Raw genomic sequence first — 14,091 nt, forward strand, 5'->3', positions numbered from 1 at the left:
GACTCGATCAGCAATCACTTTACAAGTTGCCAACTCAGGAGTTTCCGTGGCGCTTCGTCACGGAGGAAAGGCCTCATCACACGTTCTATTCAATCATTTGGCCCATCAAGGTGATGTGAGAACACTGTTCCAAAAGTCCGACAATTTTAGTAGTGCTCAGGAAATATTGAAAGTGTCAGCATCTACCGGGAGTCTGCCAGGACTGCTTTGAAACCAGATAGCAGGTAATTTCCTTGGAAGGGCTTAGCTCCTTTAAATGTGACAGCCGCTCTTCGGTAAATACAACAAGCCCTTTGTTAGCTGGGCTATTTTCAACTTTCTCTCCATGAAGCATCTATAAATATAAAAAACTGAAAAATAAAAGAGTAAAATTTCCTAAGTGCTCTTCCCCTATTTTACAATGGTTCTAGACATTTTCAAAGGACCAACCAGCCCACGAGAAGTAAAAAGGGGAAAGAAAACAAGGGGCCCGGATAAGCCATTAAATCAGAGAATCAAACTAGACAATTCGGCAGGACTGTGGGTTCTGTTAGATTTGGGCTAAAAATAAAGACAGCTAATATATGTATAGCACTCTAGAGTTTGCCAATATCGTTTGAAGGTCATAGATCTCGTTTGACCTTCATGGCCGCCCTCCTGCTGGTTGGACAATAGACTGATGCTCAGTGAGACTAAATTGCCCGGACCCGGGGCAGTAAGTGGTGCCCCAGAGTTAGAACTGCAGTGTTCTGCATCTGCACTGTGTCACTAGGATAAGTGTCATTTTTCATTTCTTGGTAAAGAGCATGAGTTTTTATTATTTTTTAATTTTCTTTTTGTTGTTCTCTTTTTAAATTGGATTTATTGGGGTGACGCTGGTGAAGAAAACCACACAGGTTTTCAGTGTACAGCTCAATAACAGTGTCTGCACACGGCATTGTGCGGTCACCACCCAAAGCCAAGTCTCTTTCCACTGCCTCATCCCCTCTCTGCTCTCCCCCACCTTCCCCCACCCCACCCCTGCCCCCTGGTAAGCACCACACTGTTGTCTGTTTTATTTCTTCTTCTTAATTCCTTCCGCTTTTTCACCCAGACCCCCAACGCCTCTCCCCTCCGACAGCTGTCAGTCTGTTCAATGTATCCATGAATCTGTTTCTATTTTGTTTGTTTATTTTGTTCATTAGATTCCACGTATAAGTGAAATAATAAGGTATTTGTCTCCCTCTGATTGGCTTATTTCACTTAACATAATACTCTCCAGGTCCATCCGTGTTGTTGCAAAGGGTAAGATTTTTTTTATTTTTTATTTTTTATGGCCGAGTAGTATTCCATTGTGTAAATGTACCACAGCTTTTTTGTCTGCCCCTCTACGGATGGGCACTTGGGCTGCTTCCCAATCTTGGCTATTGTAAATAACGCTAAGAGCATGTATTTTTAAATGTTTACGTTTACACATTTAAACTTAAATGTTTAAATGTTGAGACCTGTCAGAGAAGGTCGAGAGATGCAGAGACGCTGGCGTAGGTGCCAGGGGTGGAAGCATTGGCTACCAAACGGAAAGCCAGACACATTGTTAAAAATAATTGTTCCTAGCTAGAAGGGCGTGTTTTGATTTAAAATATTACATGTACAAAGGAAGACTATAATTGAGAAGGGAAATACACAGAAGCAGCACAATAGAGTAGATCACACAGGCTTAGGTTCAAATCCTGATTTTGCTACTTCGTAGTTGGTCACCTTGGGCAAGATGGGTCTTTGCTCATACCCTCAGTCTTTCTCATCTATGAAATGGGATCACAATGTCCCTCTAGTGCGGCAATTTTGTGAGGATCAAAAAAATGAATGTATATGGAAGTATCTAGCATCTTCCTGGGACCCTGAAGTCACTTCGTGATTTGAACTGAACTGTGTCGCTTGGCCAAAATGCAAATGTTAAAGCCCTAACCCTCTAGTGTCTCAGAATGTGACTGTATTTTGAAATAGGGTACTTTACGGAGTAATTATATTACAGTGAGGTCATTAGCATGAGTCTTAATCCAATATGACCAGGGTCCTTATAAAAAGAGGAAATTTGGACATAGACACTCTGTGAAGACACAGGAAGAAGACAGTCACCTAGAAATTAAGGACAGAAGCCGGGAACACATCCTTCCTTCGCTGTCCTGGAAAGGACCGACCCTGCCAACACTTTGATCTCAAACTTCTAGACTCCCGAGTGGTGAGAAAACACATTTCTGTTGTTTCAGCCACCCAGCCTGTGGTTCTTTGTTACAGCGGCCCCAGCAAACGCATACATTCCACACATGTTAGTTCCTTCACGGTTACACCATTCTCACTTTTAAAATGTTTTTAAATGATCCGTGTTCAACTGCTTCGCCATTGGACACGAGGCAAATCATCTTGCTCTAAAAAAGACAAGGGGGTATCCAGATGTTCAAGTACCAGAAAGGAAAAAGGAAGCCTGAGAGTCAAATCCACCCTGACTTGGCCGCGCACCAGTTCTTTCCTAGGAGCAGCTCTGGTCCCCAAGCGTCAGCTCATCAGAAGCTCCTCACTCAGCACGAACAAGCCACGGTCAACGCGACCGCGTGGGGGGAATGGGCACTGAGTGGGTCTCTCTCCCCCTTTCTCCTCAAACACAAGAGGAATACAGGCTGGGGCGAAATTAGGTTTACAGTTGTGAATATGTGAAACACAAAGTTTATTTCTGTATTTCTATTTATTAATTCTTATTTTCCATACAAACCACTGTAAACCTACTTTTGCTCCACCCTGTATATGGGAAGCGGAGTTTAAATAAAACAGAAAAATAAGACATCTAATATCCTTCTGTAAAAGACATGGCTAGCTTACAGCACCAAGCCTGGAAAGCAGAGCTGTCTACAATGAGGAAAACCAAAACAACAAAAACCAATCTGAATAAAAAACAAAAACCCAAGCACAAGACAGCTCAGTTCACTGTAAGTTACTTGAAAACCAAAGTTATCTTAATCATCTTTGCGAGTCCAATGCCTAGAGCACAGCGTCCGGCATAGATGTGATGCCCAATAACTTTTAAAAAATAAAACGTATAAAGAAAACGTGTGATTAATAAGTTCAAAGGGGAGTCCTGTTTTTACCCTAGAGACAGGAATCTGGATTAAAGTAGAGTTGAGCTTTATCAAGACAAATTAAAACAAGTTAAACTGGAAGCTAAAAAAAAAAAAAAGCCCTGAAATTTCAGTGATAATTGGGAAACAAATTATAAGATAAATACCAACTAGAGCATCGGGTACGCTGCTGAGAGACATCACCACCACTCTAAGCACAGCACCAGAAAGTAGTGAACCATCCGAACAAGAGCAAGTCCCACGGGAGGTGGGAGGAAAGGGGAACAATACATTTTTTAAAAGACCATTAATAATTCCACATGCTAATATTTAGCAGAAAAGGAACATGTATAACCCAAACCACTCAAACCAAAATAAAAGGTGTCACCGAAGCCTGTGACACCTGTGGACACATCAACTGGACAAAGGCTGGGCGGTGGTGAGCGAAAGAGGCCAGCAGCTGGGCGGCTGGAGTTTCCGCATCCCACAGGGTCGCAGCTGGTCTGTCCCACCTTCCACGTGGGCCACGGGCCACGGAGCGGGTCCTGCTTCTGCATCTAGGGTAACTGCGTGAGGACAGCGCTCTCTTGCCTCATTTTTGCAAAAGTGGCTTCTGGCAGGAAGGATGGGAGCTAACCTAGTTCTGTTTATTACCCGACTTAGATGAACCAAGGCTTGAAATAAACATGAACTTGAAATTCCCTGCCGACTGCCAATGGCTTGGGTGTGAGAGCTTTGCCCCCTTTCCTGCAACCTGCTTTTCACTTCCTAACGCAGGTGCTGGATGCTGCAAGGAAATATCGAGGAATGAACGAAGGGAAACCTCAGGTTTCGAGGTACAGTCCCTTCCTCCCCAGTTCACATCAAAACCCTGGTGGAGATGTGCGAAAGGTGCACAAAACCCACAGCTGGGCTGAAAACGGAGGGACCACGGCTGACAGGAGGTTTGGGGAGATTTTAGGAAGCCAGAGAGCACATCAGATGGCAACAGCTAGTAAAGGAAAAAAGTACGATACAGAACACCCGGTATAGTATTTTACCTTCCACTTAGGAAAGAAAAGGGAAAGACTATACATATATTCTTTTTTCCACCCAGAGAAAAACTATAAAGATAGGCTAGAAATAAATGAATAAAAGTAATGGCTTCTCTGAGAATACGTTTTTAATATATATAATTTTGACTTTGGGACCATGTAAATGTTTTACCGATTCAAAACCAAAATTAAATATAAAACAATTCAAAATAAAATGAAATGCTCCTACGTGAGTTTTCCGCCTATGATTTACATTCTGAAACCTTCCCTAGACTTTTTGCTCTGCTCCTGATGGAATCCTGTCCCCGAGCGAATTCAATACCCGAGATGGAGAAACTGTTTCCTGACAGACCTGTCAAAACCGTGGCTGGCGGGTGGGTTAAGACGCCCGGACCGTTCCAGCTGAGCGTGCGGTTCCCTAAACCATGTGCTGACGTGAGGGCCCTGACAGGCTGCGGTGGGGCACCACCGACAACGCAAATCATTTTAGAGCAACCGCTGCATAAGGTCGGAAGCAGTGCCCTCTGGTGGCAGGAGCCTAATGTGTGACTTTAAAACTGCAGTGTTTTTAAGTGTGGAGCTCTTTTAACTGAAATGACATTATATGGGGCGGGGGGGGGGGGGGGGGGGGGGGCAGGGGGAAGCAACGGGCGGAAATGGTTGGTAGTAAGACCTTAGTAACTCCTGTGTGCAATCAAGCTTACTCCTGACGCGGATTACATTCTGAGAATGCATCCGGGCACCTCTCCCTTCCCCCCTCCTTCCTTCCCCCCCAGGCGTGCATCTCCTAAACTCTGAGGATCCCCACGCGACTTGCAACCAGGGGAGCAACGGGCAGCTGCAGCTCCTCCGGGCTCGCCCCCTGGACCTGTCTCCAAGGCCCCTTTTTCTCTGACTTTCCAGTGAGCTCGCAGCAGCCCCCCTAGGCTCTCCCCTGCTGCTGCTTCTGTCCTAAGCCCTTCTTTGTTTCACTGTCCCCAGCTTTAATAAACGTACTCTCAAAATTTAAAAAAAAAGGCTATCCCTGATTATTCGATTTCTGAAAGTGAGATGATAGAAACCATTAGCACATCCCAGGAAGGTTTAAACCTTTGAAGAAAAGGCACCGTATTTGTTTTTTACCCTTTCCCCGTCACCAGCACTGGCAAACGGATGAAATTATTTCTCTACCTGATTCTTATAAAAAATAGGAGACTTCCCCTTTCTTTTATGATGACTATTTACATAGTAAATTGAACTAAAGAACTGAGGCAATTAGGCAATTAAGGATAAAAATAAATTTGGGCTTTTTTAAAAAAATATGTTTTGCATTGATTTTAGAGAGAGAGGAAGGGGGAGGGAGAGAGAGAGAAACATCAGCGTGAGAGAGAGAAACATCCTCCTGTGTACCCCTACCAGAGACTGAACCCGAAACCCAGGTATGTGCCCTGGCTGGGAACTGAACCAGCGAACTTTCAGTGTATGAGACTCTGCTCAACCAACTGAGCCACACCGGCCAGGGCAAGACAACTTTGGTTTTACAATCATAACATAATTGTCATAAAATACTCTTTGGATAATTGTTTCAATTGCATGAACGCCCAAGTTGTTGTGAGATGAATCAATTCAATTAAAAAAAAATTTTGTTGAGACCTACTACGTGCCCTGCGCTACCGGGAGGGATAAAGGAGCCAGATGCCTAAGAGACAGAGCAGCTTCTTTCAAGTTAACTGGAGAGTTGGCATTTGGCCACCGGATTGGGACTGACCGTGGTGTTAAGGGTGGGCACTTGTGACTGAAGGAAATGTCTTACGGTTCCAAGGATGGCGAGGAGACAGCCTGGAGGGAGGGACGCAGGCACAGGGGCGAGCTAAGGGGACACGGCGGACCTGGGCAGGGATGCGAGGGAGCAGGAGGGACGGCGAGAGGGCAGGGCGGCTGTGGGGGCTCCGCGGGCTTTCTAAGAGCCGTAGGGAATTACCTTCCCTCCTTGCGGCCGCGATCACCTTGGCTGCGGACTTGCTCATCACGTGCACCACGTACAGCGGGCAGTTGAGGGCGCTGGCGATGGTGATGGCTCTCAGCGTGGCCTCGGCCTCCACCGCCTCGGGGCGGCACAGCTCATGGCCCTCGGGGCCCGTTATCCCCAGAGCCAACATCTTCTTCGCTCCCTGCGAAGGCAGCAGGAACACACACGTGTGCAGGGAAGGTTTGCAAATGACAAAAGCAGCTGTTGGACTGTAAAAGAAACGCTGACAGGGCTTAGCTCTGGTAGGGACGGGTGTGCGTGATGGAGGGGTGTGCATTCGGTAAAAATAAATTCAATTCTCTGACCGTGTGTGTTAGTTTTCATATACATAGTTCACAATTACATTATTTTTATTGAAAAGGTGAAAAAGGTATGAGGTTAGGCCTAATCGTTCCTTGAAAAGCAATGTTTATATTTGAGATTGATTTTTGGTTCAGAAGAAACAAAATAAAACAAAAATACACGAATCCCCAATATTAGATCCTTGTGGAAATCACCCATGGTATTATATTACGTCGTTAAGTCTACTTTGTACCAAATCAGTCTTCACTGCCCTCTCCCTCACCCACCGAGTGACACTGGACCAGGTATTTCCCTCTGCAAACTGTTAGGGCTTCCTTACAAAACAAGGCAGGAAGTCCAGAGCGCGCGTGGGAAGCGGCCTGCCCGGCGTCACGCAGCTGGGAAGCGGGGACACCCTGGTCTGTTTGTGTTTACAGCTCAAGCTCCCCTCCCATCGCCCTCCTGCCACCTGGCCGCCCAGCCTGCATCTCACCGACGTAAATGGGAACCGAGCCCAGGGAGAGAAAAAATCAGCTAATACAGAGGGTAGGAGACAGAGCTTTAAATCTGGCAGGCGGCACACCCTTCGGGCATTAATAATGGAACTAACGAGAGAAATAAATATGGGCCAGATTCCTCCAAAACACTTTTTACCTCCCAGTTTCTGAAACGAGTGAAACTTGAAACAGCTACCTAATGCACTGCTGAAGCCGTCAGATTAAGCTGATGTCCACACTGGCGCTCCGAAGCAGTGGCCTGAGCTACACAGAGAATAATATTTGTGTTTCTATAATAAAGTATCTTCGAGATCCAATAGAATAGCTGGTTTGAAAATGGAAAATCCGTATTCAAATGCCTATAAGACCTGAGCAAAATTCAGAGCAGAGACTCAAGTAAATGGAATTTGGGAGGGTTCTGCCCTGGCTGGTGTGGCTCAGTTGGCTGGAGCCCGGCCTGTGCACCAAGGGGTGGCCGGTCTGATTCCGGGGCGGGCGAGGGGGAGAGACAATGACCGAGGTTTCTGTCTCATATCCACATCTCTCTCTCTCTCCCTTCCTCTCTCGAAAACCAGTAAAGTTCTTTTTAAAAAAAAGAAATAAATCGAGTGTTTCTAAACCTCAGAAAACTTGGTTCTTCCAGTGCGTCACATGAGTTCACCTACTTAGGGCCGATCGCCTTTCCCGAGTGGCGGTCGTTTCGCTGCTGTGGGAGCTGGGGACGCGATTCTCACCTCGGCGATCAGGTCTCCGTTTTCCGCGTGGACCTGAGCGATCGCCCCAATGTCCTTGCACCAGGAGAAGGCGGCGTAGAGCTCCGCGTCCCTCACCATGTACACGTCCTTATAGGCCATGAACATCTTGAAGGAGTTCACGCCTTTATCCTGGGCGAGGACTTTCATTTCTTCTTTAACCTAAAAGGAACCAACGACAGGAAAATGTCACCGTTTAAGGTAAAGGTGATTTCAGTATTTTCCGGAATGTTGCATTTTGAGGAAGAGTTAAGTAAAATAAGGACAGTTTAATTCCAGAAAAGAGGCAAGTAAGGCCTTGCTTGACCTTCCCCCCACGTTAGACTCCATTTCACCTGCTGCTACGATACTTTTAAATCCTGGAAAAGTTCATGGTTTTCCCCCAAATACTTCCTTTCTACACTTGGATATAAATTTGCAGCATCTATCTCCCGATATGAGGAAGTTATTCTAGAAAGTGAAGATAAAGCCATGGGGCAGCAACAGGAACAGTTGTGTCTCTAGAAGGAATCAAAGCTGATGTGAGGCAAGGGGCTTGGACTCAAAACCCGTTCCTCCCTCAGTAGAAGAGCCTTTCTGAAGGTGGCCTTGTCAGTCACCCCTGTCATTCGCATCCATGGGTAAGCCCCACGACACTGCTCTCACAGCAGCTTAGTCCTCGCCACTGCCCAAGGGTGGTGCTGGACCAGCAACATCAGCATCACCTCGGAGCTTCCTAGAAATGCAGAACCTCAGGCCCCACCCAGACCTGCTGTGATGGGTTTTGTGTCTCCCCAAAATTCATATATTGAACCCTAACCCCAAGCACCAAAGGTGACCTTATCTAGAAATCGGGGCATTGCAGGTGTAATTGGTTAAGACGAGGTCATAAGGGTGGGCCCTAAACCAGTATGACTGGTGTCCTCATGAAAAGGGGGATTTAGACACCAATGCACACAAGGGACCATCGCGTGAAGATGAAGGCAGATATTGGGGTGATGCTTCTGCAAATCAAGGAAAGCCAGAGATTACCAGCAAATCACCAGAGGCTGGTGAGAGGCACGAACAGGGTCTCCCTCAGAGCCCCCAGGAGGCACCAACCCTGCCCACACCTTGACCTCGGCCTTCTAGTCTCCAGAACTGTAAGAAAAGAAATGTCTGTTCTTTAAGCTCCCTTGTTTGTGGTACTTTGTTACAGCAGCCCTAGCAAACTAATACACGTACTGAACAAAATCTGTATTTTAACAATATTGTATTTTAACAATATTCACGCGGTAACCAGTGTGAGAAGCGCTGCTAAGGGTGAACATCATCATTTTTGCTCTGATAAAATAGGAGGGGAGGAAACAAGGGAGGCAGGAAGACCCTAAAAGCATAAAAGAGCTCAGATGCATCGCTTAGAATGGCATTTTGGTAGAAAAATTAACTTCAGCTGTGGACTATGAACCTCGCTGTTATATTTGCTGAACTACCTGTTAAAGGTTGAATACTGGTTTTATATTAACTTGATGTCTAAAGCCCAATTTTTAGAGGGGAGGTGGGGGCATAAGTTACATGGTAACATCAAGTCAAGTCACCCTTGTGCACCCTTTCTGGTAAAAAGATTTCTGAATTAAGTCCAATGTGGAAAAACATGTTGATTTAAATCACAAGTAAAAACTGCTTCTAAAGTACACATACAAATTTATATGGGGAGAAACAGACACATCTGAACATCTCTGAAAACTGTCTTCCTTATCTGAATGTGGAATCGTTCCTGCCCTAGCTAAGTAGTTAGGAGACGTGGAGGGCTAGTTTAAGCGCCATCATGAGATGATTTGACCAGGTAGTGAGACTAGCACAGCCTTGTAGCAGGAGCACTGGGTTAGGGGACAGCTGGGAGGAGGCCCTGAAAACGTCCTGGTCTTTTCTCCTTTCTCTTTCAAGGGCACAAGGCGGGTGGGGGGGTGGGGAGAGCCAAGAGTGGGAATGGAGGCATCTAGTTTTAAATGGGAATTTCCTTGATTTTTCTCCAAAAATTAACCATTTCTAATTAAAGTTCTGGTCTATGGAAAAATGCCATTTAATAGAGCCTGGAAATGTTGAAGTTAAGGAAAAGAGAGATCAGTATTTTTTTCTGTTAATTCTCACCTGAGGATATTTTTTTTCCAATGATTTTAGAGGAGAGAGAGAGAGAGAGAGAAATATTGATGTGAGAGAGACACACTGATTGGTTGCCTCCCGCACGTGCCCCAACCAGGCTGGGGATAGAACCTGCAACCCCAGGTACGTGCCCTTGACCAGAAATTGAATCCGAGACCCTTAGGTGTGCAGGCCAATGCTCTAACCACTGAGAACACCAGCCAGAATGGGAGGTCAGTACTTTTTAAAATTACATGTCATGAATTAAATATTAGGAAAAGCTATTGTGAATTATTATGAAGGATATTTGCTATCATCTGTATAAGATTTTTTAAATTTTAGTTTTGGAAATTGACAACACTTCACGGGAATCAAAATTCAAAAGGTACAAAAGAACAGGCAATGAAAAGTCTTCCCTCCAATTCTGACCTCCAGTCATCCACCAGTTTCCTAGGTTTTGACATTAGGGAACTAAAAAGAAACTAGACCCCCAGGTGGCTCACCTGGTCGCTCCACCACGTCACTGCCACGTGAAGGCTGTAGTCGCAGCAGACTTTGGGATCAGCCCAGCTTCGCCAGGTCTCGAAGGCTTTGATGAGGGAACTGCCTTTCTGAGGAATGGCAAAATCGATGATCATGGTGGTGCCTCCTGCCAGGGCAGCCTGGAATCACAAGAGGGTTTCAACAGGTGAGACATCAGTTTTCTGCTGAAGTCATTTATCTCCTTGAGCAACATGCATTTGCAATCACTTGGGCAAACTTGATGGGTCCGGGAAAATGCACCAAGATGCTGCCTTTAAAAGACCCCGAGGGACATAAGTAGACTTGACATAAATTAAAATTTGAAGTATTAAAACTGCTGGAGGGGAGCATTTGAGATCTTGCTTTCTGACATTGTCCTCAGTTTGGCTCAAATAAATGCTTATAAAAATAAAAAATAAAATAAAATAAAAATAATAAAACTGCTGGAGTTGCTTCTGTGAAAAAGAATGGCATGTCTGATGAAATGAAAATGGCTTTGATCCAAAGAAAACCAAGGGGGGACTCTAAAGAAAAACCAAAATGGAGAAGTGTCAGGAAAACCAGGCGTAATGAGCCACGTGCCAGGGCTGCAGATCTCTAATCCTGATAAGAGTGGATCCCCCAAGGTGGGAAGGGGACCTGCTCCTCTCAAGACTGATTTGCCTCTTGAAAGATGTGCTTGTTTAAATACCCAGTTCTGGGTTAAGCATCTTGTACTCATGAGCTTATTTAATTAAGCCTTGCTACAGCCTGAGAGGTAGGAATTGCCATCCTATTTTACAGTTGAGAATACTGAGGCCCAGAGATGTCAAATGACTCTCCAAGGTCACACAGCTGATAAATTCTCATTGGTAACATGGAAGAAGATACAACCTTGAGCCGGAGGTCTTCCATTCAGTCTGCTCTTGGCCTCTACCCCATGCAGACCATTCCCCCTTCTCCCATCTTCCGTTTAGTGTCATCTGCTTTCCAACCCGGGGACCCGGGTCATTACGTGAATCATCACTTGGAGAGATGCAGAGGTTGGCAAAATCACTGAAACGTTTAGGAAACCAAAAGCCATGCAAGACAAAACAAATCTCATTCAACTATGAATTATGAATTCACAAATGAAATGCAATTTTATTAAGCTCATGTGATGTTCATCAGTGTGACAATCGCTAATGATAATGGCCCCCTAAAGATTTATAAGGAAGGGCCCATACCAGGGATTCTTTGCCTTCATAAAGCTATTACTCATGGATAATCAGCTTTATCCAGTGAACCAGCTGGTTAGAACAACACAGTCCCAGCCCACTTTAGATATTTTCAGTATTTGTTTAATTTCTTTCAGCATCAGCTGCTTCTAGGCTTACTTCACAAATTCACAAAATGTTCCGCCAGCTTTACCCAACATCTAAGAATGAAGAGAGCTTAGAGGAGGGAGAGCCAGCAAAAGATGAACACTTCTTTCATATTTCTATATAAAACCTAATTGTTTCCTTTGTTTTTACTGCTGATTGACTTCGCTCCCCTTTTATTTGTAGTTAGCCATATAAAACGCATTTACCTTTTCTCATCTGGGCTCGTAAATCAATTCTTTCAGCTCCTAATTACCTTGGCTGTTCTCCCTTGAAAACTGTCCAGTTTATCTAAAGCTTCTTTTGCTAGGAAGACAGCATGTGCTGTCTCAGGTGCAAATGTGATAGAATATAAATTGAGATAAACTCCAACTAACAGTGGGGTCATAATTTTACATAACACAAGATTTTATTTAAGAATGTATTTGGTTGTAAATCATTGCTGAAAGCATCCCAAGCATTTTCTTCATTTTTTGTATTTCTAAGCTCATCCTGAAACAAGTGACTTTGTTTCACTAAAATCAATCACAGGACTTGCTCAACCCAAGTCAAACAAACAAACAAAAAAGTCCAACAGTGCATTTGAGCTGTAGGGAGAAAAACGCTGACTGAATTTTTAGCTTTCTTGTAGTCACTAAGACTTATGAAAACAAGCTTTATGACCCCAATTTGTGTTTCAACTCCAGAAGCACATTTGGCTTTGGAAAGATGCCTGCTGCATCGCCTCAGCAAGCTTATCTCCTATGTCCCCAAGTGTGAAACACTAATCATACCATCACTTATCCAGCTGTGCAAACCAGACTTAGAGTCACCCTTGAACTTTACCTTTCTCTTTCCCTACACCCCCAAATCCAATCTATCCGGGGCGGGGGATCAAGCCTGCAACCGAGGTTACATGTCCTTGGCCGGAATCGAACCAGGGACCCCTCAGTCCGAGGGCTGACTCTTTAACCACTGTGCCAAACCAGCTAGGGCTATTTTAAGCTAATTTTTAAGGTCTGTGCTTTCTATCTGTGAACACATCCTTAGGATTCAGGACCTCACCCCTGTCCCTAGAACATGCACTTTCTCTATTAGGTAAACAAAATGGAACTGGCATGTTGTAGTGTCCTCCGTCAATTTGTTACTTGCCATGTGGAAAGAGGAGCCCAAAGTGGTGAGGAGTTGCCCTGGGTAATTACCGAAGCTCACTTAGCCAAATAACCTACTAAAAACACAATTTGGTGATGCAAGCCATTGCGACTGGCGACTTCACAAAAGGGAAAATGCCAGACCTCAAGTATTCAGTTAACAATAGTCCCAGTCATCAAAGTTAAGTCTGCAAGCCCAACAGTCCATCGTATATAATTTCTTATTAAGGCCAGGTAAAGTTGCAGCTCCATAACCTCGAGCTGTCTGCCACTGAGAACGAACACATGGTTTTCATGTCTATCACCCCAACCACAATGCCTGGCACTTAGTGGCTTCCCAAGAAGGGTTTGTTGACTGAATTAATGGAAACTATCAACTTGGAATAGCCTTAGTTTAGGGTTATTCTACATTAGATGGCAGTGACAGGGTCCAGAAGTGTCACCAGTGGGGAAGACTGACTTAGTTTAATTTGCAAACCCTAAAACTAAAAGGTTACAGAAAAAAGTTTTTCCTCCCCGACAGCAGCATCGTGGAAACCTTAATTTCTACACTATTTCTGCGTGACACTGAAAACATCCAGCCCCGGCAAATGAAGGAGGAAAGAGTGGCGGGACTGAAAAGCATCAAGATCTCAAGCATGGAAGCTGGAAGAAGGCAAGCCCTCGATTCTGTCAAGGTCAGTGAGCTAATCCCTAACATACAATGCCCTCAGCAGGGCCAAAGCCGTACTTAACATCGGGCAGTTTCAAATTAATATTTGAGAGGATTTTTTTTTCTTCCTCTAATTAATAGTGTAAAGATCAACTTTGTAATCAATAAGGAGCCACCCAAGGAAATCACAGAATGATGCACCCAGAGCTGGAACATGCGAGCTGGCACATTGAGGGGTTCCAAAGCTCAGCCTCACCAGCCATCAAAGAAACGCTCGTTTAAAAACATTAAGAATAAAAACATTAAGAAATTCTGTTGCTCCTATGAAATTGGCATTGATTTTTTTAAAGTCAATATTCACAGGTAGCTAGGCTGCAGTGAAATGAGAATTATAGTGTCCCCTGTATTGCTCGTGGGAGCAGAAATGAAAGAGCAATCTGGATGGACGTATAGAAACTCCTTAAAGATGTATCTAGTACCCACCGGCCCTGACATTTCACTCCGAGGGCTGATTTCTAAGTCGATCACCATGGATCTGAGTAATGATGTCCACTGGGTTGTTATACACAAGCAAAAACAAAAACAAAACAAAACACTGGAGACTGTTGAAATGTCCAACGCTGAAAAGAAGAGAGGGAAGCTGCTAACAGTCTGGGAAACAGGATAAAAAAATGGGTGAGGGGCTTGGAGGGAAGGAACAGGCTGA

General features: G+C 44.7%; 1 protein-coding gene across 1 annotated transcript in view; it reads right to left on the reverse strand.

Moving 5' to 3' along the window:
• Window positions 1–14,091, reverse strand: part of DPYS (dihydropyrimidinase) — a 51,845-nt gene that overhangs the window by 33,676 nt on the left and 4,078 nt on the right. The window contains exons 2-4 of the mRNA XM_081116518.1: window positions 10,245–10,403; window positions 7,624–7,803; window positions 6,063–6,252 (exon numbers count right to left, since the gene is read on the reverse strand). Of these exons, the coding sequence (XP_080972644.1) occupies window positions 6,063–6,252; window positions 7,624–7,803; window positions 10,245–10,403 (529 nt within the window). The remainder of the gene's footprint in view (window positions 1–6,062; window positions 6,253–7,623; window positions 7,804–10,244; window positions 10,404–14,091) is intronic.

The sequence above is a fragment of the Miniopterus schreibersii genome (assembly GCF_964146895.1).
Source record: "Miniopterus schreibersii genome assembly, chromosome: 17".
NCBI classification, from domain to species: Eukaryota; Metazoa; Chordata; class Mammalia; order Chiroptera; family Miniopteridae; genus Miniopterus; species Miniopterus schreibersii.